This window comes from Macroventuria anomochaeta (assembly GCF_010093625.1).
Source record: "Macroventuria anomochaeta strain CBS 525.71 unplaced genomic scaffold BU25scaffold_14, whole genome shotgun sequence".
Lineage (NCBI taxonomy): Eukaryota > Fungi > Ascomycota > Dothideomycetes > Pleosporales > Didymellaceae > Macroventuria > Macroventuria anomochaeta.
In genome coordinates this window covers 579,565-604,593 of record NW_022985375.1, presented here as the reverse complement: position 1 = coordinate 604,593, position 25,029 = coordinate 579,565, and the positions used below count along the sequence as shown (strand labels likewise).

At 52.1% G+C, this 25,029-nt stretch overlaps 8 protein-coding genes across 8 annotated transcripts; 4 read left to right on the top strand and 4 right to left on the bottom strand.

Moving 5' to 3' along the window:
• Positions 1-911: 911 nt before the first annotated feature.
• Positions 912-3,167, bottom strand: BU25DRAFT_490883 (acetyl-CoA synthetase-like protein). The gene is made up of 2 exons (XM_033711522.1): positions 1,434-3,167; positions 912-1,379 (listed from the first exon to the last, which is right to left on the bottom strand). Exons 1-2 carry the CDS (start codon positions 2,878-2,880, stop codon positions 1,063-1,065), a joined length of 1,764 nt encoding a protein of 587 aa, XP_033562457.1. The 5' UTR covers positions 2,881-3,167; the 3' UTR covers positions 912-1,062.
• Positions 3,168-3,412: 245 nt separating this feature from the next.
• Positions 3,413-4,533, bottom strand: BU25DRAFT_410360 (ribosomal protein L13). The gene is made up of 2 exons (XM_033706264.1): positions 3,895-4,533; positions 3,413-3,841 (listed from the first exon to the last, which is right to left on the bottom strand). Exons 1-2 carry the CDS (start codon positions 4,278-4,280, stop codon positions 3,703-3,705), a joined length of 525 nt encoding a protein of 174 aa, XP_033562456.1. The 5' UTR covers positions 4,281-4,533; the 3' UTR covers positions 3,413-3,702.
• Positions 4,534-9,426: 4,893 nt separating this feature from the next.
• Positions 9,427-12,615, top strand: BU25DRAFT_458105 (uncharacterized protein; the record flags this gene model as incomplete). Its single annotated transcript, XM_033710174.1, has 5 exons — positions 9,427-9,644; positions 9,813-10,574; positions 10,622-11,233; positions 11,284-11,665; positions 11,722-12,615. The coding sequence occupies 5 exons, from the start codon at positions 9,427-9,429 to the stop codon at positions 12,613-12,615; spliced, it is 2,868 nt and encodes a 955-aa protein (XP_033562455.1).
• Positions 12,616-13,623: 1,008 nt separating this feature from the next.
• BU25DRAFT_410356 (uncharacterized protein) lies at positions 13,624-14,902 on the top strand. The gene has a single exon (XM_033706263.1). It carries the CDS (start codon positions 13,777-13,779, stop codon positions 14,770-14,772), a length of 996 nt encoding a protein of 331 aa, XP_033562454.1. The 5' UTR covers positions 13,624-13,776; the 3' UTR covers positions 14,773-14,902.
• Positions 14,903-15,386: 484 nt separating this feature from the next.
• Positions 15,387-17,120, top strand: BU25DRAFT_458103 (uncharacterized protein; the record flags this gene model as incomplete). Its single annotated transcript, XM_033710173.1, has 5 exons — positions 15,387-15,538; positions 15,750-15,791; positions 15,840-15,921; positions 15,971-16,024; positions 16,950-17,120. The coding sequence occupies 5 exons, from the start codon at positions 15,387-15,389 to the stop codon at positions 17,118-17,120; spliced, it is 501 nt and encodes a 166-aa protein (XP_033562453.1).
• Positions 17,121-17,313: 193 nt separating this feature from the next.
• Positions 17,314-21,556, bottom strand: BU25DRAFT_391921 (glycosyltransferase family 1 protein). Its single transcript, XM_033704633.1, has 3 exons — positions 20,205-21,556; positions 20,046-20,154; positions 17,314-19,995 (listed from the first exon to the last, which is right to left on the bottom strand). Exons 1-3 carry the CDS (start codon positions 21,310-21,312, stop codon positions 17,388-17,390), a joined length of 3,825 nt encoding a protein of 1,274 aa, XP_033562452.1. The 5' UTR covers positions 21,313-21,556; the 3' UTR covers positions 17,314-17,387.
• A 249-nt stretch (positions 21,557-21,805) lies between these two features.
• BU25DRAFT_410354 (NAD(P)-binding protein) lies at positions 21,806-23,315 on the bottom strand. The gene has a single exon (XM_033706262.1). The coding sequence runs from the start codon at positions 23,047-23,049 to the stop codon at positions 21,952-21,954; it is 1,098 nt and encodes a 365-aa protein (XP_033562451.1). The 5' UTR covers positions 23,050-23,315; the 3' UTR covers positions 21,806-21,951.
• On the top strand, positions 23,278-24,727 carry BU25DRAFT_42784 (phosphoserine phosphatase serb). Its single transcript, XM_033708473.1, has one exon. The coding sequence runs from the start codon at positions 23,505-23,507 to the stop codon at positions 24,666-24,668; it is 1,164 nt and encodes a 387-aa protein (XP_033562450.1). The 5' UTR covers positions 23,278-23,504; the 3' UTR covers positions 24,669-24,727.
• The last annotated feature ends 302 nt before the right edge of the window (positions 24,728-25,029 follow it).

Sequence of the window (25,029 nt, the reverse complement as noted above, 5' to 3'; positions counted from 1 at the left end):
ACTAGTACTTTTGTCCTTGTCATCTCAACTGAAGGCTAGATTGTAGTCAACCGGCAGAGTATTGAAGAGCCAATTAGTGCAATCAGAACCTGGAACTGCCTCCATGTCTAGTTCTGGTTGTGCTACCACAGATTCAACGGGGCGCGAAGACCTCTACAGCTCTTCATTAAGTCTCGTGGTTCCTAATTCGACGATGTGACGCTGTCACCACTCAAGACATCCTGCAGGTCTCCAGTGCCCTAACTGGATATTTGAGGTCGTTGGTGACGATGTCGTGTGCGTGAAAGACGTTAAAGCCATTTTCTCAGTCGATATTTTCGCTGAGTTCTCTCCCACTGGTCAGTTACCCTTTTCCTTTTGTTGCTTAACGTTGACCATACTACAGAGCAGGATCCCTGACCTCCAGCTCATCCGAGCTGTTCCAGAGATCGACGTGAATCTCTCTCCTTTCGCCTGTCCTAGTACAGGCTCGTCACCTACTCATCGCCTACAAGTCCTCAGCGCTGACCCGGTGACAACGCCACAATAACTTTGGTGGAGTACGATCCCAAGAGAAAGCATATCCACGCCCTTGTGGTCAGGATGTGTGATATGGTGCTTTGGTTGTTGCTCCTTGCCTTTGTCTTATATCCAGTTTGCTGACAAGGAACGCATAGCAACACGAAAGTGGTGGACCGGCGAGCCTGCTGTTTTCGTCCTCGATGGCCCACAATCGTTCGATAGATTTGTTCAAGCTATCCTTGCTGAAGCCTCTTGATATTCTCCTCCAAATCGATCGCCCGAGTTGCTGTTTAACATATGGATACCATCTTGGATGCTTCTGCTCTTGCATCGTGGTTAGATATGGATACCACGAAGGACGAGGACACGTCTGCATCGCTGGACGTGGTAGTACCAAATCATGAAAACCTGATTCTGTCTTTCTTTTCAACAAAACCACGTTCCTGCAAGCGCTTGTACCTACGCTCTCAAGCCATACAATTTTGTTCATCGCGCCAATACATTCACTTACTTAAACGACATCTTCACTGAAACACACAATATCCCACCTCCTCATCCCATCTACTTCGCTTCCGTATTCCCCTTCGCCCACTCTCTAAGCACATTCTTCTTAATCTTCCCCGTGCTCGTCTTCGGCAATTCCTTGACCACCACAACCTCCCTCGGCACCATGAACCTGCTGATATTACTCTGCTCCTTGGCCCACTTGATCATCTCCTCGCCCAGTGTCTCGCTGTTCGTGCCGTCTTTGGCCGTGACGAAAGCCTTTGGGCGCTCGCCCCAGTGCGAATCTGCCACGCCGCACACGCCGACTTCGAGAACGGACGGGTGCGTCGCGAGCATGCTTTCGAGTGCGACGGACGATATGTTTTCGCCGCCTGTGGGTTAAGTGTTAGAGAGCTAATAGGGAGCGCGGGGGGGGGGGGGCTTACCTGAGATGATGATGTCCTTCGCGCGATCGAGGATCTGGATTGCACCGTCTGGATGCCAAACCGCCAAATCACCTGTATGGCTAACACCGCCCGCCCACAACTTCCGCGTGGCTTCGGCGTCTTTGTAGTACCCCTTTGCGCAGATATTGCCTTCAAACACGATTTCGCCGATTTCTTGGCCGTTCTTTTCGACGTTGATGAGCACGCCTTCCTCTTGCTCCGTCTTGATGACTCGAGCAGGTAGTCCAGTGACGAAGCCGTGACCTTGTCGAGCCATCTTTGCGTACTTTTCCTTCTCAGGTATGTTCTCCCATTCGGGCATGTGGTAACCTTTGGTGATGGGACCATATGTCTCGGTCAGACCGTAGACGTGAACTGGATGCAGGTTCAACTTAGTCATCTGTTCAAAGAGCCATGCTGAAGGCGGGCTTGCAGCGACGGTGACACGGACTTCTTGGGGTAGCTTTTCGGCCTCCTTCGCTGCGCAAAGCAGAGTATTGACGGTGGGTGCAGCATTGAAGTGCGTGACGCCTTCTTCCTTAAGCAAGCGCCAGATCTCGGGGTAGTCGATCTTGCGGAGGCAGTAGTGCGTTCCTCGTACTGCGGTCACGCTCCAAGGGAACGTCCAGCCTGTTGCGTGGAACATTGGGAGAGTCCACAAATACTTTGCGCGGCCAGTGTGGTAGTTGAGTCCGGACTCGATCACGTTGCCCAGTGATGCAAGATAGACACCTCGGTGTGTGTACTCAACTCCCTTCGGGCGTGCGGTTGTGCCGGATGTGTACGCCAGAGCAAAGACCTCCTCTTCATCTGGCGCTTGTGCTGCGAGCTCTGCCCAGCCTTTGCTTCCAGTTTCAGTATCGTACTTCAGTCCTTCCAAAACGGCATCATCGAACGGTCCTGATAGCTCGCCTTCCGTTGCGTCCGTATCTGTATCGACCAGGATCGGTACATTCGGTCTCTCTTTCTTGTAGTCATTGAGTATCTTGACGAACTCGAAATCGGCGATGATGATATCTACATCTGCATGTTGAAAGATATAGCTGATATCGTCAGGTTTCAGACGATAGTTGATCGCAACACTGATTGATCCAGCAGCTGCGATACCGAAGATAGCCTCGAGGAATGCTGGTGTATTTGTCGCCAAGATTCCCACTCTTTTGTAATGATGCTTGCGCAAGTAGTATGCCAGTCCTCGCGCACGGTCTGCAGTCTCTTCGTATGACCGTCGCAGGATCTTGCCATTGGCGGTCTTGTGGTATATGGCTGTCGCATGAGGTTCAATCTGTGCAGCACGCCAGAGGAAGGATGTTGGACTCAAGGTGTGGAAGTTATGGCGGTGATGGTACTCATGGCTGTCACCGGGGTGGATTTGAGGAGGACCAGGTACAGTATTGGCTGATATGAATTGGGATGCAAGCTGCTTGAGACGGTCTGTTGGACCCATGTTGATATGCGCGTGTAGGGGTTAGGCTGCAGGTATGCTAGAAGTTCTTGGAAAGGAAGACGTGTGAAAGCAGTCGCGATCACGAATTAACGGCGGCACGAGATTCTTCAAGGTGTCGATTATGAGTACTGGAGCTATCGACGCCCAGGTACGGAGTATCCGTGTCGGCAAGAAGAGCGGCGCTGAAGATAGGCAAGGCCTGATGAAAATATGTAGTGAAAGCTGGCTGCGAGGGAAGCAGAAAGTTTCGTGTAACTATCGCGAACTTGCAGAATGACAGCTGTCCCAATGTGTTCATGAACAACTAAAGCTTGGTGAGCTCCCAAAATCCGGGGTAGGGCAGTGGGATGCGTATGTCAGAGCCGAGGTTCTCCACCATTGGCTGTCCTGCGCGAGGTCAGCCGCACTGCCCATCTCTCCGGCGGTGCGGAATCAATGCCGCTCAATTTTATGCACTCTTTGTCAGAATTCATATTGATGTGCTCGAAGGTGAGGTCAGTATACAAAGCGTGTGATGACAAGAATGAGCAAATGAACAGGAAATTGGGATATATTTGCAGCAGAACTCCATCATATGCTTTGATAAGCCCTGGGTTTTTCAATTCGTATTTCTTCTAACCGGAAGAGAAGTACCTGGGGATGGCGCTGACCAACGTTGAAGAAACCCATAAACACATGAGCATCCTGGTATCGGTATGCTCTTTTAGCCTGGACACCTTTTCGATCGGTCGAAGTAAAAGGGATGAAAAGTTCCCATGAGCCCAATGCATTCCACGCCTAACGACATCACCGACACCGACATGTATCATCAATCGTCGACATCTAGTAGCCGAGGGCGGTGAGCTGCTCCTTGGTCTTGCCATCAACGTTGGCGGTCTTCTGGGCCTCAGCCAACTGCCTGCGGGCGGCCTTCTTGCGCTCGTAGTATGCGGCACCCTTGACTTTCCTGCGCTCCTCGAGGCTGCACTGCGCGTTAGCACCCATTCCATCAGATTTGATATCGAGGATACGTACCGAGAGACGACGTCCTGGTACTTCCAGCCGAACTCGTGGCCGAGACGGCCGACAGTGCAGTACTTGCGGCCGGGCTTCAACCTCAGGACACGGAGGGCCTGGGGAACGACGACGCGCTTCTTCTTGTCGTAGGGGGGAGGGATACCCTCGAAGGTCTTGAGACGCTCCATGGCGGCGTTACCGCGGGCAGTCTTGTGAGGGATCATGCCACGAACGGTGCGCCAGAACATCTTAGAGGGAGCGCGGAAGTGGAAGGGACCACCACGGGTGGGGTTGAACCTGGTCTGCTTGCGCATGAAAGCCTGGTACTTTACTGAACTGATGTCAGTCTCTGCTTTAATTTGCAGGAAATTCCTCAATGCGCTCGATGAAGAGCAGAGGCACATGGCGTCAATGACGACCACGCGTATAAGCAATGCATTGCAATGCTGTGTATGTGTATTCCATCATATTGGCCATGTACTCTGCTCTTCGTCGAATCGCTTCGATGGATCGGGGGAGACATACGCTTCGCGCGGAAGAACTCGCCGGAGATGTTCAAGGCCTCGCATCGCACAACAACGATCTTCTGGCCGTTGAGCAGCTGCTTGGCGACCGTGGAGGCCAGGCGACCGAGAAGGTGCCCCTTGCCGTCGATGACCTGCGCGGAGTGTTAGCTGGTGCTGTTTTGCCATTGTGGGCTTTGTCGGAATTTGCGACAGGGCAGCGCCGTGGCGGCAGCGAGTGCCATATCGAGGAGTATCGTGCTCGTGTAGCAAGGGCGTACGTACAATGACCGGTTCGAATGTCGACATGGCTGCGAATCCGGAGGTTGTGCTGTGGTTAGTGAGTCGGGTCGTTGGTCGTGAAGCTCAGAATGAGAATGTGCGAGAGTAGCCCTTGGCGTGGCAGTAGCGAAGGAGGGCTTTTCCGGATGGGGTTAGCCCCCACACCGCGAAATCGACGAGCACCAACCACAACAACGCAGGCAACAGCACCGTGGACATTACGTTCTGTATTGCATGTATTGTGCTGCAATAGAGTTGCAGGTCATTATCTCGGGGATCTCTGTACTGCGTGGAGAGCTTTCTGACATTAGGAGTGTTTTTCGTACCACAACTGACACCGATCACTTACACCCCCAAGTCTCGGAGGCTTGCTGCCTGATCGATGCATGCACGCCTGCCACGGTGCCTGTCGAACTTTCAAACTGGTTCACTGATGTTTCGATGGACCTTTGAGGTCTTTTGATGTTGCCTCCTCAAGCAACACAGCGCTAAAAAGCACCTTTTGTAGAATCTGGTTCGTCACGGCAGAGTGTCTTCCTTCGTTACAATTCGCTTAGAGTTGACGAATTAAATTCTGACAGTGTTTCTCTGTATGAGCCATACTTTGTCTCGGTCTTCTTTTCGTTATTTGTCATGCTTAGCTCTTGCCTTACACGTCAGATGTGTTTCCTTACAACTCCATTCTTGATCTCACTCAGATGTCTTGGACTGCTGTAACTCCCCTACAACACTAGTGCACATTTTAGAGGGTTTGATGTGTATGTGCAGTAGAGCACCTCACAACGTTACGCCTGCCTCGAGTGTTTCTGTCAACTCCTGCCTCTCACATGGATGTGTCCCCTTTCAGTCGCGACCTCACCAACCTCACCTCCACAGCACCCTTTTTCTTCTGCAACTTCGTATCGAGGACTGTCACCGTTGCGCCTCTCATATTTGCATTCGACATGGCGACATCACTCGAATGCGAGGTGAGAAGACGTTTTGCACCACGATTGTTTGTTAGTCTATTGCCTCTACTTTCTATCTCTTGACCGCATGGAGGAGGTCGCTCTTTCGCAAGCCCACCGTCTGCGAGCAGCGGTTGTATGCTCTCAATTCAATGATCCCAGTTTCTGAAGTGTCGCTGCAACTTCCATCTGACAACCCTCAACCCGTCAACGCAAGACATGCTAAGCACGGCGCACCAATATGTGAGGCTAACAGCGCACCTTTCACTTACACTGACGCACTTGTTCAGATGACACATTCAACCTGTGGTACCGGCAGCGGCCCAACCTCACTTACTCATCAACCACTCGTGGGCACAGTTCTTCTTCTATCGTATGAATGGTCACCTCGCGATAAGTTGAGCACCACATTTGCTCCTTCGAATTATGCCGACTTCAGGTGATGCAACGTCCAACGACACAGACGCACTGCGCTCAATGGAGATAACATCACTGTCTCTTTGTGTAGGCTGCACATGTGGACACGCTGTCGGAGTCTATCTTCTCTGAAGGCGATCATGCTGACCCTTTGAGCAGCTACGTTCAATGGACGCGCTGGAGGACTATTTACTGTGCCGACCAACGAGCCCGGGTTTACCTAACTGTCCTGCAGGACAGTCATTATACGTTGTAGGGAATGGTCAACGTAAGGCATCAACCTTGAAGTGCTTTCAAGAACGGCTGTGCGAAGTACCTCTGGCCTTTGAGATGTTAATGAAATCACACCGATATCTGGAACCTATACGATCGATGTCGTGGGTTTTAGAACGCGCAGGAGCATAACGACTGCTTCGTGCCAGCAACTGGCTGGCGGTGCAAAGTCCACATTTCAAACTTACTCATACGGCTATGCTATTCACAGTTTGCTTGGCTCCAAGACGATCATGCTGGATAGTGTGACGACGGCCAAAGTACCTTTAGCACTGCATTTTTTTATGGCATATGAGCTCGACGAACAGGTTGCTGGCGATGAACCGAGATACAATCAGTGTCTTCATGCGGGCTGCGACCGTCTCGAGATCGATCGAGCATTTGCCGGGAATTCCAACTCTTTGCTCCCACGTTGATCACAGAAGCTGAACAAGGCTTCACGCGCAGCTTCTTTCGAGCAGTTTACAGAAAGGTGGCTTCGATCGGGTGTTTCTGGAGACTGAAGACGGGAAACTCGCGTCAAACATTCACAAATACTCTCAAGCAATACAATCGAGTTGTCCTGCAGCATGCGCGAACGCTTTAGGGAGATTGTCCTTCATACTGAACTTTTTGGAGGAGTGCGGCGGCTGCTAGTAAATGGCCCGAAACTGCGGCGATACTGTTGTTATTGCGTCGCCAATCTGTAGCCCCCAATCAGCGTTGACAACTGCATTTTCTCCTCGCAACGAGTGCTAGGATTCTACGGCGTTCCAACGGTTCTATTTTCAATCCTCAATCTGGGTTCTTGAATGAACGTCATTGCAAACGGATAAGATTTGGGAAGGTTTCGTGCGGATCGTCCAGCCAGCCCTACGCCGCCCCTGTGGCTGTTGTTTGGCAGTGGCGGTCTGGATGTGCCCGTCTTGATCGGAGAGAAAAACAGCAGCGCCACAGGTCGAGTCCTTACCCTTAAACGCTAGAAGCCGTTCCGTTCTGCGTGGCTGTGCAAGACTTGGAGTAAACAAAAAGCTGCTGAGCCACCTCGAACCTCTTTTCGAAATTCACCAGCCTCAACTTTCATTCAACACACAATTCAAACTGCGGACGACGCACTCGACGACTCTCGATCTCAGACGCTCTCGAAACGCTTGGCCAGCGGTCTCGACCTTCCATCACACTTCTGACCGCCCACTTTTCCACCTGTTACATAACAGAAGTTTCTCCAGTCGCATGCGCCACAAGTACCTGCGATCACACAGCGAAGTCCTAGAGATCGTGGCTTGGCTGTCATGCACCGAACCTGTTGATCATCCATGTTCACTCGGGAAGGGACGGCATCTCCGCGGTAAAAGCCACACCTCAGCACAAATCTCAGGAGACCTTCATCACGGCAACAAGCATCCGCTGCAGGAGGTGCTGCCAAGTGTGGCTAATACGTGGCCTTCATGTGGCTAGTACGGTACAGTGACGAAGCCACACACTATGGCGTCAAGCACCTGAGTCAAGTGTCAGCGAACCTCGATGGTCAGCCACAAGCTTGGACGAAAAAACACCTGAATATCTTCAGGCTAGAAGTTCTATGCAGGAATCTAACCGCACTTGCAGAGTTCCCCGAGCGCCCAATTCGCACGGTCATGTTGATCCGCTTAACAAGAGGAGTCTCGGTGCGACGGGGCTGTTGCGTGCGGAGCGTCCGAGAAAACAAGTGACATAACTGTGATTGCAGCAGAGTATCACAATGAGGATATCACCGGTGGAGTTTGGATCTTCCTCAGTATTTCCTGACCGTTCGGCTCACCTTCTCAGCACCGGTGGAGGTAGCAATTCTGCTCGCTTCTTTTATGTAAGAATTGGCGGAACAGAAAGCGTCTCCGGAGGAATGCATACGGGCACACGTCGCAGCCAATACTTTCGGCCTACTAACTAGGGCATAATGTATTGGGCTGATTCCCAAGCGGACAAGCGGACCCACCGCATATTTCTGAACGCTCGGCGTCATTACCATCAACTCCAGCCGACGGATCACGTTCTGGTTGTGAGCAACTATTCACGAGACACATTGCTGCATCTGTTGGGCGCCTTTCAAGTTTTTGTCACGACTTGGCGCGCGAAGTTGCGTTGCCATGAGGCACCAAGGCATCGGCAGAAATGGCAGAAATGTGTGACGTTCAACTTCGGACGGTGACCAACCGCATGAGGCTAAGACCCACCAGCCTCAATCAAGCCACGCTGTCACAAACTGTGGCCGACGCTACTACGCGAGGGCTGGTGAAGGTGGAGATGCACTTATCGGGCCTCGCCATGAATCACACCCCGAGGCAAGCCCACGTCTAGGGGAGGAATTCACATCCTCTTCTTGGCTACATGACGGTGTCTGTTGTACCCACTGTAAGAGACAGTGTCTTTATCCGGTTCGCTGATCGATGCTGCAACCAGAGGCTTTAGAGCGCGCGAGAATCATGGGATGAGCAGACGTTGCATTGGTGCCAATCAGGCCCGTCAAAAGTACGTCTTATTGATCCGACAGCGTCTGCATGATCCGCTGCGCACCGATAACTCCAAGGATCAAGGCTCTCTTTTACTGGTCTTGGAGTGTCGTGGGTGGCGCCTTGTTTTAAGAGCCTTCCTATTGTCTCATCCTATGGGCTTGTACACTGCCAGCAATCCCATGACGCCACAGCTTGCAGATAAGCGAATGGCTGTGCTCTCTCACTTGACGGTGTGGTGGTGCAGCTCCCGCTGTCTTGTGCTAGGCCTTTTTGGATGTGCAAATAAGCGATGCCGGAGCCAGCGGAGGGCGGACGAAGACACGAAGAATACGCCTGGAACAACGAGCAAGTTGGCCGGTGTTTTATGGAGATCTCGAAAACGCTCGGCAAGTCTCTCGTATGCTGCTCGCATCGCATAATAGCAGCCACGAACCCTTGGCCTACTCCCTCGTGGTGCACAAGCGGATTGCTCGGCGGAAATAGCGCGACTCGGTTCCGGTGCCCAAGGGCGGGACGACTGCCATGGAACGGCGTTAAGACCCTCTCCATCAGAATCCTATTCCTTGGACCCACCTCTCCGCCGCTGACCGACTCAAGCCATTTACTCTTAGGCGCAGCACCCCCCCCCAGCCACAGTCATGCTCCCCAACTGTCGCCATGGCCTCTCCAGTGCTCACAACAGCTGATGGCCATAACACAGGCTCCAGCCTCTCTGGTCAGTATGATGCCTCACCACACTCAGACAGCCCAGAAATTGCAGAGGATCAATCGCCGATCAATGATGTCGCCGACGACCAGGGGCCAAAGCCACAGCCTCTGCAAAAGAGGCGGCGTGTAACCCGTGCATGCGACGAGTGTCGACGCAAGAAAATCAAGTGCGATGGGAAACAACCATGCACTCATTGCACAGTTTACAGCTATGGTAAGCCTGAAAGGTCTTCTTTTGTTGTTATTTTTGCGTCGACTGGTACTGACTTCAAGTGTAGAATGGTAAATGCGCCCAACTGCTCGTTCGCATCCTCAATTACTGATAGCCCCCTTAGCACGTACGACCAACCGTCAAACCGTAGGCGAAATGCAACCCCACAGTACATTGAGGCTCTTGAGGGCCAATTGAAGCGTGCCAAAGCTCTGTTGCACGTTGTGTTTCCGACCATAGACCTGAACGATCCTAGCATTGACGCCCACCTCCAAAATGGACTGCTCCCACAACTGCCTGTAGCAGCGCCGCGTCCGCCGGTGATGCCCACTGACCCCCGCTTGTCGCACCACGCCAACCCACAGGTCGAGGCGGCGGATGACTCCCACCTGGAGGCGATGGTCAAAGCCACAGGTCAGCTAGATCTGGACGAAGAGGGCAATTGGGATTATCACGGCCATTCTTCAGGGCTCAGCTTCATGAGAGGATTGCGACAATTCGGAGACATGTTTCAAGCGCCACCAGATTCCTCACCGTCCCTCAAGCACCGTAATATGTCTGTAGATCCTCCCTCGCCATCCTCGCCACGATCGCCAGCTGCACCCTCGACTGCGCTACCATCTGGGACGGAGCTACCGAACAAAAAGGAAGCTATCAGCTTGTGCGAGAACGCTATCATCGACGCTGGTGCAATGCAGAGAGTTGTCCATTTGCCAACCTTCTACAAGCAATTGGATCGCATGTACGAGATTCCTGCCGAAAGCTACACAAACGCGGAAAACAGCTTCCTGCCGCTATTGTATGCCGTGCTTGCGCTAGGCAAGCTGTTCTCACAAGGCGAGCACGAGGTGGACAAGTCAAACTATGAGACAGTAGTCGACGAAGGGTAAGTTGGGCATTCGAGCGACAGCGAGCCTTACTGATCTTGAATAGTTTCCGGTATTTTAAAGCTTCTCGTCAACTCCTCGACATCACAGACTGCCGCGACCTGACGTCACTACAAGCCATCGTTTTTATGATACAATTCCTACAATCTTCAGCCAAGCTCAGTACCTGTTACGCATACATTGGAGTTGCTCTTCGATCAGCTTTGCGCATGGGTCTGCATCGGTCATTCAACAGCAGCTTCAGTCCTATCGAGGCTGAAACTCGCAAGCGCTTGTTTTGGGTCATTCGACGAATGGATACATACGTGGGCGCAATGCTCGGGCTACCACGATTTTTGGAGGATGAGGACATCGACCAAGACTTCCCAATCGAAGTGGACGATGAATATATCACAGAGACTGAGATCCTACCCATGCCGGAGGGTACCATCTCTGTGATGTCCGCCTTCAACGCTCACACAAGGATTGTGCAGGTACTCAGTAAGATCTGCAGATATGTTTACCCTATTAAGGGTACTCAGTCTGGCGGCAAGAACTCGGTAACATACACAGTCAAGTACTCCAAGATTCGCGAACTTGAGCAAGATCTGGCGCAGTGGCTCGATGAGCTGCCCATGGCCCTCAAGCCTGGAGGCGAAGCACCACCCATCATCATTAGGTACGTTTGCTCATATATTGCAATTTTGACCAGTTTTGACTTCTCAACAGAGTGCAACAACTGCTTCGCATGGCTTTCGGTCATGCCCAGCTTCTGCTGTATCGCCCGTTCCTACACTACGTATCATCGACATACAAAGACAACACGACCGACCAGCGAGCATTCGCATGCGCCTCAGCATGCGTGAGCGTGTCGCGCAACATCATTCACATCACCTCTGAGATGAGGCGACGTGGCTTGCTGGCTGGAGCGTACTGGTTCTCCATGTATACCACGTTCTTCGCCATTGTTTCAATCTTGTACTTCGTCTTGGAGAACCCTAACAGTTCTACCAGCCTCGAGCTACTACGAGATGCAGCAGAGGGTAAGGAAGTACTAGCGTACTTTGCTAAGAGGAGCATGGCGGCCGATAGGTGCAGCTCAGCACTCAACGTAAGTGTCTTTATGAGCAGATGAGTAACAGCACGCATACTTACATTCTCCTCCAGAGCATGTTTGAGCGTCTTCCTGAAGCAGTCAAGCAAGGAAGAGAACTCCATGAGTCTAGGAAGCGCCGCCAAGATAGCTCACCACAGTCGCTGGGCTCCCGACCGCAACTTATCGAAAGCGATATGACGATGCCGCGCCGCGCCAGCACCTTCCCTGAGAGCCACCCTGATTCCAAGCGCACTGCTCCTGGTCCCTCTCTGCCGATTTCTCAGTCACACTACGCTAGTCTTGGATTGGATCCGTCTTTCAACTCACCATCACCATCAAACGCAGACTTCCTTGAAGCAGTACCTGGCCTCACGTCCACATCTGCTAGCGCAAGTCTAGGACAGTTCGGTGCCCTACCAACTCGCCCTTCGTTCCCGCCTACGCCATTGTCAAATTCGTTCACAGATCCCTTGGGTCTGAACGTTCCAATCTCGGATATCTCGACTATGATGTTCCCTTCCGCCGATCCTCTGGCCTACCCGAACCCGCCAATGACCACATTCGAAAACAAGCATCCTCAAGCGTTCGACCGCAGGCTCGAATCTCCGTCTGTGGTCGGTCCCACTTCTGGCATCGATATGAAATCTTATTCCGCCATATTCGCTCCAAGCAGCATGCCCACAGGTCCTCCACGTCGCCACGAAGGTGAAGCACAGCTCTTTGGCCCCATGCCCATGTACTTGATGCAGGCTGCACATGCCCAAAGAGGCCACCCGCTTCAATCTGGCAGCCCCAGCATGCACCACATCCCAGGACAGAACATGCAGTTTGATGAACTACTTAATCAAGAAGCGTGGGCGCAATCGTTCATGGATCCTGGCATGGAAATGCCTAGCTCGAGGACGCCGTTTGGTGGAAATACGCAGTTTCAGCCGCCTCAACCGGGGATGGGTGGCTGGCGATGAGGTCATTCGCTGATCACAATCGCCTGAGGTCAATGCTGTAGCTGCTGCTAGGATTGAAGCACGGTTTACGAGCGAAGACCTCGAAAGGAACATGCCTCTGCACGTTCCCGATATGCATACACAAAATGGCGCGGCATTTTGCATGGGATTCTCATCACAGCACCCATGCGACTAGGGTCTAAGCGATACAGAACATCTTTACACAAGGCCTTCCCACAACAGCGAACAACGATCGCGAACGACGTTTATTGGCGTAGGGCCGTCATAATGCGTTTGCGGCACTATGAATTACCCAGCACCTGCTCGACTACACGAAACACCACGATAAAGCCATCCACTTGCAACAGCCGCTTAAAAGCAGACTGCCTTCTAACAATAACAACACCACCTTCACAACCTAACGTTTCACGGATATGGAATCGCTCAAAAGGATGATACCCATGGTCGACGACGGGCTGGTACCGGATTTTCTATTCTTTGCCAGCGCTTCTTCCGTGCAATCCTTCCGTTTACGCATCACCCTGGCGCCCTGAGCGCCCCATCTACCTCGTCTTTGTTGTCTTTGAGCGGCATACAGCAGGTTCATGGCGTTGGAGTCTACTTGTTCTGTTTGTCCTCTTTTGTCATGTTTTCATACTTTATACCCGGTAAGAGGGGTGGAATTGGGAGAGATAATGAGTTCATAAGCAGAGCTCATGCTGAGGAGTACAAGAGAGGAGGTGCCAGACTCTTGCGATACAAAAGACTCGATTGTAACAATAGACAAAAGAAAGCAATAACCCCAATACACCGTGTCAAAATCCACGTGACTAGTAAAACGTATAACCCCTCTCACAAATCTCAGGCATATCCGAAGCATCCTTGCAGTGATCAGATCTGTCCACAGGCGATGATGGAAGACAAGGGAAACAGCAGTACCTGGGGTAGCGTGCCGTAAGAGGCTAGCGGCACCAGCCACAGTTGCAGAAAATCAGCACAACGTCATCGGTTCTGTCAAACTCCAGGCACGCACAAATCAAGGTCGTTACTCTTCTTTTCAACCACAATCAATCATCTCTTTCATACTGCGACGCATGTCTTAGTAGCCAAACAAAGCTCCTCACTCCCCTCCATACGTCTCTGACTGCTGCCTCCACCACCCCTATTCCCATCACCACAACAATGGCCGCCCGCCGTAAACACACCTATACCTCCGTCTCCGAAATTAATGGCTCCGCGCCCATAACCGCCGGCATGCCAAGCGGCACAATCAAGCCCTTCACCGCCAGCGCGCGCCGCTCGCCCTTCTTCCCCACCCGCCTCGAAGCGCTCCTCATCTCCATCTACCCCGCAACGCTGCTCATGGGCAGCATAATCAGCACCATATCGCCCGCGTCGCGCGCAGCACCGTACTCTGCAGACTCGCAGAGCCACCCGCCTGAGTTCGCGCCGAGCTACTTCGCGCTCAAGAAGAACGTGTTCAATGTGTACTTTGTCAAGATCGGGTGGTTCTGGGCGACCCTTGCGTTTGCAATGTTCGTCCTTATGCATCCTGGCTTTGGGCGTGGACTTTCTGCGAGGAGAGTCCGGGCGGTGCTGCGGTATGGGCTTGTCACGACGTGGTGGGTGTTTGTCACGCAGTGGTTCTTCGGGCCGCCACTGATTGATCGCGGTTTCAAACTTACGGGCGGCGCGTGCGAACTGGCGCGGGATCCAAATGCAAGGGCAGAGATGAGCGATACGAAGGAGTTTATTACGGCGGCGACGTGCAAGGCTGTGGGCGGCAGCTGGAAGGGTGGTCATGATATCTCTGGACACGTGTTCCTCCTGATCATGGGATCTTCGCTGCTTTGGCTTGAGTTCTTGCCTGCGTTGACGCGCGTCGAGGGTCTGCGCGATGGCCGACTTATCACTTTATCGGATGGCAAGGTCGCGAGCGTCGCGGTCGAGAAGGAGGACCAGAAGGTTGAAGGTGAGGCGACGGCCAGGGGCGTTAAGTTCGCGCTTGGTGTTGCGGCGCTGATGTGGTGGATGTTGCTAATGACGGCTGCATACTTCCACACTTGGTTCGAGAAGTTCACTGGCTTGATTGTTGCGTTTGCGGGGCTGTATACGGTGTACTTTGCGCCGAGAGGCTTGCCAGCTTTGAGGGCTTACTTAGGTATGCCTGGTGTGTAAGAGTGGAAGGGGCCATTAGATTCATAATTGTCAATGGAAACGCGCCATGAAGTAACGGCTTGAGCGTTTTGTACTATATTAAATCACAGCACTGCATTCTGAGGGCGGTCCGTGATCCACTGCATCGGCCGATTCTTAATCTACTCGTGAAGACGTATGACTGTGTGAGCTCCTGTGCACTTTTTGAGATGTGACTTACTGACAGACAGCAACAGCTCCTTCCGTCTTAGCAAAAACGCCCTACTCTAGAGCAACCAACTCTCATCTTACTAATTATGGCCGATAATAATTACTGCATTTGTTGCATACACAAAGGGGTCCGATATGCATTGCCTTCTCATCACAGCAAATGTCGCAATGCCGCTCGGCAGAACGTCGCTCAACAATTTTACGACAACGACAGCTGAACAATCGAATCAGCTTGAAGCAATGCAATCCTTCACGCTAGCTCCAAGCACGTTTTCTCGTCCACGATCGACAGCATGATGGAATCTGATCTTACCGGATAGCGGCAGCCCAAGCAGTTTGCCGTACAAATACTGATCGAATGGGCTCTATGCTCCTTTGCACTTCCAGTACCATCAAAGATTACCTCGAGGCTCGCGGACTGCAAGATGGGCACGCAGAATTTGGACCGCATCTACGTCGAAACACACGATGTAGACACTTCAGACAAAGCAGTGTTCAAGGTGGCACACGCACTGCTTCGCCCACGGATGAAGATTTCGAGGAAGGCTTCATCGATCCAAAAGAAGAGCGCGCATTCGTAAGCCGGCAAATACATTCTTACGGAAACGTGATTGAGACTGACTGGGCACCAGGTCTGGAAATTGGATCTTTGGTTTCTTACAATCGGTTTCTTAGTTTACATGTTCAAGTACATTGACCAAACAAATATCGTATATCGTACAGCCTTTATCATGACACTAACAACACACAGAGTAACGCATACGTATCTGGAATGAAGAAGGATTCAGTCTCTCCGGTAACGAGCTCAACTACTTCACCACTTTCTGCAAGTAAGTTCACGTCCCTTCTTCAGCATCATGCTTACTAACTCGATACAGTATTGGTTACATGATCATGCTCTACCCCTCTTGCATCATAGTCTTCCATTTTGGACCTTCCAAATGGCTGCCGACATGCGAGGTACGCCACCCTCTTAAAAATCAAGAGGCTTCCAGCTAACATTCCATAGCTCATTTGTGGTATCTTGACATGGTGTTTGTCCACGGTCACGAACTACAAGCAGGTGTACGGACTTCGGTTTCTCATTGGGTGCTTGAGGGAACTGCATGGCCTTGCTACTTCACCATCTTCAGGTAGTTACTGACTGCGTACACGCATGCCCCATTCTGACAGCTGCCAGTCAGTGGTACATGCCACACGAAGTAGCACTCCGCATGAGTCTGTATTATTGCACAACCAGCTGGTGCCATGCTATCTGGTGCTATGCAGAACATCTTGGTAAATCACGAATTTCCGTGCCTTTGCCAGCTAAATCATAAGCATGAAACGCACCAGAAATCAAGAAGACCACAGCGAACAAAGAAGATTAGTCTACACGACGGTTCACAAGCAAACAGATGAGCTGCCGCACAAGCGTCAACGTACCTCAACGACCAGCACGGCTCGATCGTCAGCAGGAATGCCAATGAACGCTTTGCAAAAGCCAGGATCTTGATGAAAAGAAGCGGAGTGGCATGACGACACAGATCCACAGCACGTTCCAAAATCTTCTAGCCTACCTGAACCAAAACACCGCATCTACTCCACAAGCGCCACCAGACGACAGGATCACCCACGAAGCATTGTCGCAGACACAAACTCAGCCTCTCCCAAACGAACAGCTCGCCACACCATCGGATGCCCTCGCGAATCAAAATCGCCGCACAGCAGCAGTCGTAAACTGGCTCCTATACACGCGTACATACGAACAAAAAGAGTACATTGTGCACCCGTTCAATCTTCCTCCTCCGATGAAGATACGCCCGGTTTCGCTTGATCAGCACAAGCTTCTGCGTCCGCCGACTACGCAGTTGAAGCATCCACCCTCAGCCTTCGGAATCTCCAACCCTCGTCCATCAGTTCTGGAGTCTTCGACGGGAGGATGAGACGCAGACCCGAGTGTGTTGTATGAGGAGCATCCAGCTTATGCACATCTGACACCTGAGCAGCAAGGGAAGAAGACTATAGAAGACGAGAAGTTTGAAGTTGTGCACGCTGAACTGAGCTTGAATCGCGTGAGAGTTCGTGGTGATAAGAAGGAGATTGGGGAAGAGGAGGAGATCTTGGAGTGCCTCAATGAGGAGCTGGAAGTCAATTCTCAGGAAAGTCAAACGACGTAGGTAGGTAGACTGTTGGTCAAGTACTGTATATCAACCATCGCTGGTCCTACCCCTACTTCCGAACCCGACTTGGTCATTATGTGATTCTCGGTCCACACAACCAAAGTCATGTATACCGATCGTTATGGGCTCCACTTAAATTCACAGAATAACATGGCTATGTTGATTGTGGGTATCTCGATTACTACTACTAAACTGATCTAACGCTATGTATGCCGCAATGCTATGCAAGTCATGTCGATGTCCCAAATTCCGTGCATCAGTTGATCATGCGTTAACGACCCAAGTCCTGCCTCCATCCTCCCTTCCCTCAGCCTCCTGCCTGATTTTGAACCAATCCGTCGCCTCAGTACCAACCTTTGTACGCTCAGAGCTAGAGTCCGCAGACATGCTCTCTCTGGGCGCCAAAGCCTGGCTGCTACGCTCCTTCTCGGATGAGTCATGCTTAGGATCCGCTTCGGCCGCTGGGGCACAGGGTACAGGATCATGTCTCTTCTCATACTCATCACTCTCCGCACGCTCCTTCAGGTGCGCGTTTCCTAAAACGTGCGTCTCCTCGAACCCCGGCTCCTCGTAGATACTCCTCGGCTTCTCTTTCTTCTCAGCTTTCACAGGCCTTGCATTGCTATCGTCCCAGCTTTTCCTTGCGAGAGGTTCAGTGCTGCTGCGATTAAGTGTAGCGCTTCGTCGGTGGTGCGAGTCGAAGCTCTTCTTGATCTGGTCATAATCTTTGCTGTTTCGGCCTTTGTACTCCTGTTCGGTTTGTGCAACGGGTGTGGTGGCTGATCTTGACTGTGGTCGGTTTGCAGGTTTCTTGACGGAAGTGCTCTTGCGTGGGACCATTGTACCTGCTTTCTTTTCGCTTCTGCCGGTGAGGGAGGCGATGATGCCTTGTTTGTTGTGCTTCTTTTCTTCGGCAATAGCTTGCTTGAGCGCGGCCCATCTGATGGCGACATTGTCTTGGACCTCATCTCGGTTCTCTTTGAGTTCGGCATCTTTGCCTTCTGCTTCTCGAATGTGTGTGACGCCAGTCTTGTGCTCAAGCTGCTGCAATTCCAGCTGGCCTTGTGCTATTCGGCCTCTCCGAATGAAGATGGTTGGTTGGTACTTCTTCATGTACTCAGCATCGAGACCTTTCATGAGATACGCTGTTGGTCCGAGCAAAGCTGCAATGTCTTTTAGGACAAAGCCACCGATACCGAAGCCTACACCTCGCACAGCACCCATAACACCATGTTCTTTCGCGCCGCGGATCGGCTGTGTGACGATACCAGTGACACCATCCGTGACACCGTATACTAGCTCATCGCGACCAGCGCGAAGACCAGAGTGTATGCCTGTGACTCGAGGTGGACGTCGAACGGTCTCATCTCCGTAAAGTCGAGGTGCGTTATGGAAGCCTTGTGTGAGGGCGAGGGTGATGTTCAGAGGGAAGCGTGCAAGCGCGTGGCCGGTTTTTCTGAAGCCAAAGGCTGCCTCGTGTGCAAACTCTTTGTTCAGTGTTTCTTCCGGTTCGGTAAGCTTCGATAAAGTAGACTCTTCGCGTTCCGGCTCGGGCCTGCCGCCGTTTTGCTGCTGCTGCTCTTTCTTAGCAACGTGTTCCTCGGCAGAAGTCGCCTTCTCCTTCTCCAGATCAGCATTCGCCCTTGGCAAGGTCTCTTTCTTCTGTTGCATCTTCTTCTGGTGCTGCCGTTTCTTCTCCCAAAGCTTCTCACGTTTCTTCAAGCTCCTGCCCATTTCTACGGGAACAGAGCCCACGCCCAGTGCCGCGTCAGTAAAGGTCGTGTAGATACTGCCCCAGAGTCCTGTGACCGGCTCGCCTGGACCGCCGAAGTCGTTCCATTCGTAGTGCCGGATCAGTCGAAGTTCGTTCCACTTAAGCTTTTTCTTGTTGACTAGGATCTCAGCTGCAAGAGCAGAAAGTTTGACGTTGGTGTTCTTGATCTTCCACGCCGCCGCGCGGTTGTCCAGGAAGTCGCAGCGCATACTACCCTCACCGTGCAGTGGCAGGCTTCGATGAAACGATCGTACCGCATTCAAGGCTCCGTCACCCTCAGCCTCAATGCTGTCTGCGATTTTCTGTACGTTCTTCTGGGCCTCTTCTGTAAGACATTCTTTGATGCCCTTAGCCAACCGCTCCGCCGTTAGATTCTTGTAAGGTATGCACTCGTGCGCTCCTGCCTTGGCTTTGCTTACCATGGCGCCCCAGAACGGCTGGTCACCAAAGAAGGGAACGATCATCGTCGGCTTTGCACATTTGAGACCAATAGCGCAAGTACCCGCTCCTCCGTGATGAACGACAGCTTTACACCTCGGGAACAGCCAGTCGTGTGGAGTGTTTTCGAGCATGAAGACATTGTCTGGGCAATCCGCATTCGATCCAAAGCCGCCCCAGCCCTTCGAGACTAACGCGCGCACACCGGCCATCTTGATTGCTTTGAAGATCAACTTTGTAAACTGATCAGGATTGTCAACCACGATGGAGCCAAAGCCGATGTACACTGGAGGTTCGCCATCATCCAGGAATTTCTTCAGGTCATCTGGAGGTGTGAAGTTCGATGCGAGGTCCAAGAAGACAAAACCAGTAACATCAATCTCTGGCCCCCAATCCTTGGGTTTGGGGATAATACCCGGAGACCACATGTACGTATAGGGCACTTTCAATCGATACAGCTGTCCGGGCGCCCAGAGCGTACTGATGTCCTCCAAATGCAGTATCTGAGTCCGAAAGCGATTGATAAGATCTCCAAGACCTTGCCACATCATCATCTCGACAAGAGGATATGACATGAAGTTGCTGTATGAGGGCTCGACGTTGCTGACTTTGATGTTTGCAAGTGGATGTGGGAATTGTACAGTGGGTGTATATGGAAACCTGCATCAATTAGCTGACATATTTGAGATGAAGAGCGAACGAATTCGTACGTAAACATCATGTGGAGTGGTATGCCCAGCTTCTCGGCGATGTGTGCAGGTGCGAAACTAGGCGGATTTGCAATGATGGCATCCGCGACGAAGGGTGCCCTATCTCCCACTTTCAAGGCCATTAGCCATAAATCAGTAGTTCAGAAGTGACCTACTCACTCATCTTAGCGTTCATGTGATCGGTCTCGTCGTCCGTAGCGTTGATACAGGCACGCCACATGCCCTGAAACATCTCATACATCTGAGCTCTGCGTCGACCGATTTCGCCGCCCTTGATTGTATCGATATTTGGGATCAAACCCGGGTTCTTCACCATGAAGGCCATTAGCTCAGCTGGGTTACCTCCCACAGAGAAGAACTCCAAGCCAGAGTCTTTCTGTACGAAATCCTTGAATGCTGGGTGAGTAGCGATACGGACACGGTGCCCATAGTCCTCCTTCAAGATCTTGCCAATGCGTATGAACGGCTGAATATCTCCTCTTGAGCCGATGATGATGATGACAATGTTGAGTTTGACACGCCGCGATGGGTCGTGCTCCATTTCGTCTTCTTCTGGCGCAATCTTCTCAGCGTTGCCCGCTCGAGCATCGTAGGACTGTACGCTCTGGTGCTCGTCGTCCTTCCCATGCTTGGGCAATACAGCGCCTAACGCCTTTGCAATATACCCGCTACCCATATCCTCCTCCAATATGCTGAGCTTCAGACGTCCATCGCCCTTTACAGATCCCTTGGTCTGGAAGTGCTCGTTTGAGACTTTGAATCTCGCGAAGGGGTTCATGGTAGACGACCGTTGTTTGCTTCGCAAACGAGTTCGAGACTCTTCCCTTTGTACTATCTCATCACGGCTGGTGCTGTTGGCTAGGAACTGCTCATCTTCGGAGGAGTCTGAGTCTGAGGAAGTATGGTCGAAGGTTATGGTCGTTTGTCGCTGGATTGGGGCAGGTCGTTGTTTTCGAGGGGCTGATTTGTTTCTGAATAGGGAGTGTTTGGTCGAGGGCTTCGGTTGTTCTGTCGCAGATCGTTCTTGTAGATGTCGTGGTGCTAAGGCTTGCTGTGTCTCTGTCTTAGAGGGCTGTTCTGTTGCTTCAGACCGTGTGAGGTCATGTTGAAAGATGTATGCAGGTGTGGGATCTGCTGATGTAGGGAAGTTGATTGTTGTGCTTCCCTTCCGTGGTGCTGAACCGCCGGCAATATCTGGAAATGTGGGCTCATTGATCACCATCCCAGTCGGCGAGACAGTGGACTCTTTCTGGGTGTGAGTGACCATCTTAGAAGAGGTGTTTGCGACTTGTCACAATGACGGTCGCTGTATTATTAGTATTATTGTGTGAGAGATGCGGCGCAGACAGTGGAAAGAGCAATACAGGAAGAGATGGTGATGTTGCGTTTGCGCCTGACGCCTATAGCACGCTTGTGAATGAACAGAGGTCGTAGACTACAAGCAGCGACGAAATTGACCGAATGCCAACGATACTTAGCATAAAGGGTGGTGCCTGGGCGCCTGCAGTGACGCCACACGATGCAGTCAAAGTTCGAATCAAAGGTGGTGATTTAACCGGAGCAGGTTAACTCCCGTGGTTGGCGTTGCCGCAGCTTCCCTGTAAGTGCACGCTACGTCATTGTCCTTCCCAATCAGATCACCTTGTCTGCCGTCAATCTTACGTTCCCACCAAATTACTCGCGGCATCGAATTTCCGCATGCTTGGTGCCATGCAACTGTGTGTTTACGAGTGTACGCGCTCTTCGCTCTCTATACGACCTATAAACATCTACATTAAGTACATCTCTAGCAGTCTACTACACATTGTGAGTCCACCGATCGCCCGCCGCTGACGATCTTTGAAGTTCAAATGTGAGCCGAAGTATCCGGAGCACCAGTAGTAGACAGATGCGTGACCATTTTCGATCATCTTCCAAAACCCAATCCATAGAAGACAGCCTTGACGATATCGTGAGCCCACCCCGTCCAACCTCGGCCAGCCTGGACCAAATTCAAAATCTTCACGATGTTGCGGTCCCACGCATCCACATCTTCCCAGTCGTCAGCATAGGGCTCGAACACTGCTGTCTCGATGCTGCCTGGCGATCCAGGTGTCACCAGATCCCACTCGCCGTTATCCTTCTGACGAACATGCACCTTTGGCCCAATGACCAGTGAGCGCCCGAGAATGCGGCTGTCAGACACAAAGCGTGTGCCTGCAGCGACTACATCCTCAACTCGACCCATTGCACCGCCAGCCAGCAATAGACGGCCGAATGTGGGCACAATGGGTGTGTCGATGAAGTAGGGGAGTAGGCAGTTAACCCGTATCCCCTGCAGCGAGCTCGTCGACCTCAGACTTCTAAACAGTCCCAGCACAGCATGCTTCGCAGCGTTGTATTGTGGTTGTATCGCAATAGGCGCGAGTGACGCTACCGAACCAAGCAGCAGCAGATGTCGATCGCGCGGTGATGTGGTCGAAGGCTTCGAGTCGATGCTGCACACCTTCGAGCCGGGGTTCTTTGGCAGGTAGAAGTACGCGAGATGCGTTGTGTACAGGACACCAGTGAGGTTCACATCCATGATCTTGAAGTTCGGCGGCGGAGGCTCTGCAGCATCGAGGTTCTTGCCCTCCGGTAGGACGTCGATGCCTGCAATTCCTGCGTTTGCAACGACCGTGTCAAGCCCACCATGTGGACTCAGCTTGACCGCCTCTTTGAACAGATTGACTTGCGACTGCCAGTCTGTGACATCGCAGTGCACAAAATGCACGCGATTGTGGCCCGCCTCATTGCGCACATCGCGTACAAGCGTGTCGCCCATTTTGACGTTGATGTCACCAACGATGACTGTTGCTCCATTCTTCGCCCACAGCCGCACAAAGCCAGCGCCGAAGCCGCTCGCTCCTCCCGTTATCAGTATGACTTTGTCCTTGACCCAGGCGGCATCGTATGGAGTGGTAACGTCGATGGGCGGAGACTGGCGAATGGCAGCGACCATGCTCTCAGGCTTGTAGTCAGCCATTGCGATTCAAAATGTCAGGAAGAACACAGAAGAGGTTCTAACGATACTCCAGAGCTACACGGAGCTTGTGTTGGACAGCTGCGTTTGATGGCAGAGGTACTTCGGAGGTCTTGGCCATTGCACGAAACTAGGGCTAGCTTTGGCTTGCGCATCGGACAACTGAAGTCCCGCGCCATAGCGATGATAGTTGAGACTAAAGAGCACTTCGCTCTCTCGACCACAAAAGCGTCACGGCAACAACGAACTATGTCATCGCCATGTGAAGGTCACAGAGGTGGATGCTACGAACACCGCGGGAGTGCCTGGATATGGCGGGCGGGGCCACTAGCGCCGTGAAGCTGGACACTTGTGCAGTTTTGGCTGCAACCCCGCCAAAGATTCACTCTCAGACTAGACTTTGACCGTTCACACCACACAAATAGCCATTCGCTATCAATCGTCGAACATCTCCAAGCATGGCTACCAGACCACCCGCCTTCGACGTCTCGTTCACCCACATTGTCGCAACGCTCTTTTACAAGGTCGACAAACCACACAACGCTTTACTTCCTGACCAAGTCCCGCATACACCCCAGGATACCATTCCTGCAGCCTCCCTAGAAACGCTCAGAGATGGCGCCTCGCCGACTAAGAATCTCGAGGCCTACCCTCTTGAGCCACCAACACAAGGGCCTGATGCGCTTGACAACCTGTATGGAAACTACATAAGTCAGAGCTGCTTAAACGACTTCACCACCACACTAGCCAGTATTCTCCCAGGTCTCGAACGAGAGACAATAGCAATCCGCAAACTCGAGCGAAGTCACCACTGCCGCGTCGTCGAAACTACCTTCCCTCTGCCCAGCGCCTCCAATATCTCCGTCGAAACCCTTCGCCGCCACGAGTCCATATCTCGATTCGAGCTCGAATGGAACGTCGAATGCGTCTTCCAAGCCGACACAATACACAGGCGCTACAAGCGTCTCGCAGTCTTCGACATGGACAGCACGCTGATTCAGCAAGAGGTCATTGACGAGATCGCCTCGCTCATTGGCGTCGAGAAGGAGGTTTCTGCCATCACAGCAGCGGCGATGAACGGCGAGCTGGACTTTGAAGCTAGTCTGCGCGCGAGATGTAAGCTGCTGAAAGGTGTCCCGGCGACGGTGTTTGAGACGCTGAGGCCAAGGATCACATTAAATGAGGGTGTCAAGGAGCTCATCGCCGCGCTGAAGAGGCTGGGATTCAAGACTGCAGTACTGAGTGGTGGATTTACACCGCTGACCGGCTGGATGGGACAGCAACTCGGACTGGATTACGCATACGCAAACCACCTTGTCGTGTCTGAGGATGGGCAGACGTTGACAGGTGAGCTCACGGGCGAGATCGTGCATGCACAGAAGAAGCGCCAGCATGTCTTGGAGATCTCACAGAAGGAGGGTATACTGCTGGATCAGGTCGTCTGCATTGGTGATGGCGCCAACGATCTGCCCATGATGGGTGTCGCTGGCTTGGGCGTAGCTTTCCACGCAAAGCCCAAGGTGCAGCTTCTGGCGCCAGCGCGTTTGAACACTAAGAGCATGCAGGATCTGCTGTACCTGTTCGGTATTACTAAGGAAGAGCAGGATGAACTGCTCAATTGAACTATCGTTTGAACTCGAGGCTAGAGGACACAACGCAGCATAGACTATACCCCATTTCATTATCATCAGTATCGGCCGTCAGATTGGGCTCTTCCATTGGTTTTCTGGTACTTTTCTCTATACATATCTCTTCAAGTTTCCTAAATTCACTGAGTCAGAGTCTCGCGGAGATGCTTCAATCTTCAAAGACCTTGAGCTCGACGTTGCCCACCAGACCCACCAGCCGGCCACTGACTGCTGCGACGTTACCAATACCAACCTGCACACGCGCATGATCGACGATAAACATTGGACTGGAAGCCTTATCACAGCTTACCAAGACTAACCAGAACGGCTTTACACATTGGTCTCGCGTCGTCTT

Coding starts and splice junctions, on each gene's coding strand:
- BU25DRAFT_490883 (XM_033711522.1), bottom strand. CDS start 2,880: ATGGGTCCAACAGACCGTCTCAAGCAGCTTGCATCCCAATTCATATCA. Junction 1,380..1,433: donor GAAGGACATCATCATCTCAG/GTAAGCCCCCCC, acceptor CTTAACCCACAG/GCGGCGAAAACATATCGTCC.
- BU25DRAFT_410360 (XM_033706264.1), bottom strand. CDS start 4,280: ATGTGCCTCTGCTCTTCATCGAGCGCATTGAGGAATTTCCTGCAAATT. Junction 3,842..3,894: donor TACCAGGACGTCGTCTCTCG/GTACGTATCCTC, acceptor CGCGCAGTGCAG/CCTCGAGGAGCGCAGGAAAG.
- BU25DRAFT_410356 (XM_033706263.1), top strand. CDS start 13,777: ATGGCCGCCCGCCGTAAACACACCTATACCTCCGTCTCCGAAATTAAT.
- BU25DRAFT_391921 (XM_033704633.1), bottom strand. CDS start 21,312: ATGGTCACTCACACCCAGAAAGAGTCCACTGTCTCGCCGACTGGGATG. Junction 20,155..20,204: donor TCACATGAACGCTAAGATGA/GTGAGTAGGTCA, acceptor TGGCCTTGAAAG/TGGGAGATAGGGCACCCTTC. Junction 19,996..20,045: donor CCACTCCACATGATGTTTAC/GTACGAATTCGT, acceptor TAATTGATGCAG/GTTTCCATATACACCCACTG.
- BU25DRAFT_410354 (XM_033706262.1), bottom strand. CDS start 23,049: ATGGCTGACTACAAGCCTGAGAGCATGGTCGCTGCCATTCGCCAGTCT.
- BU25DRAFT_42784 (XM_033708473.1), top strand. CDS start 23,505: ATGGCTACCAGACCACCCGCCTTCGACGTCTCGTTCACCCACATTGTC.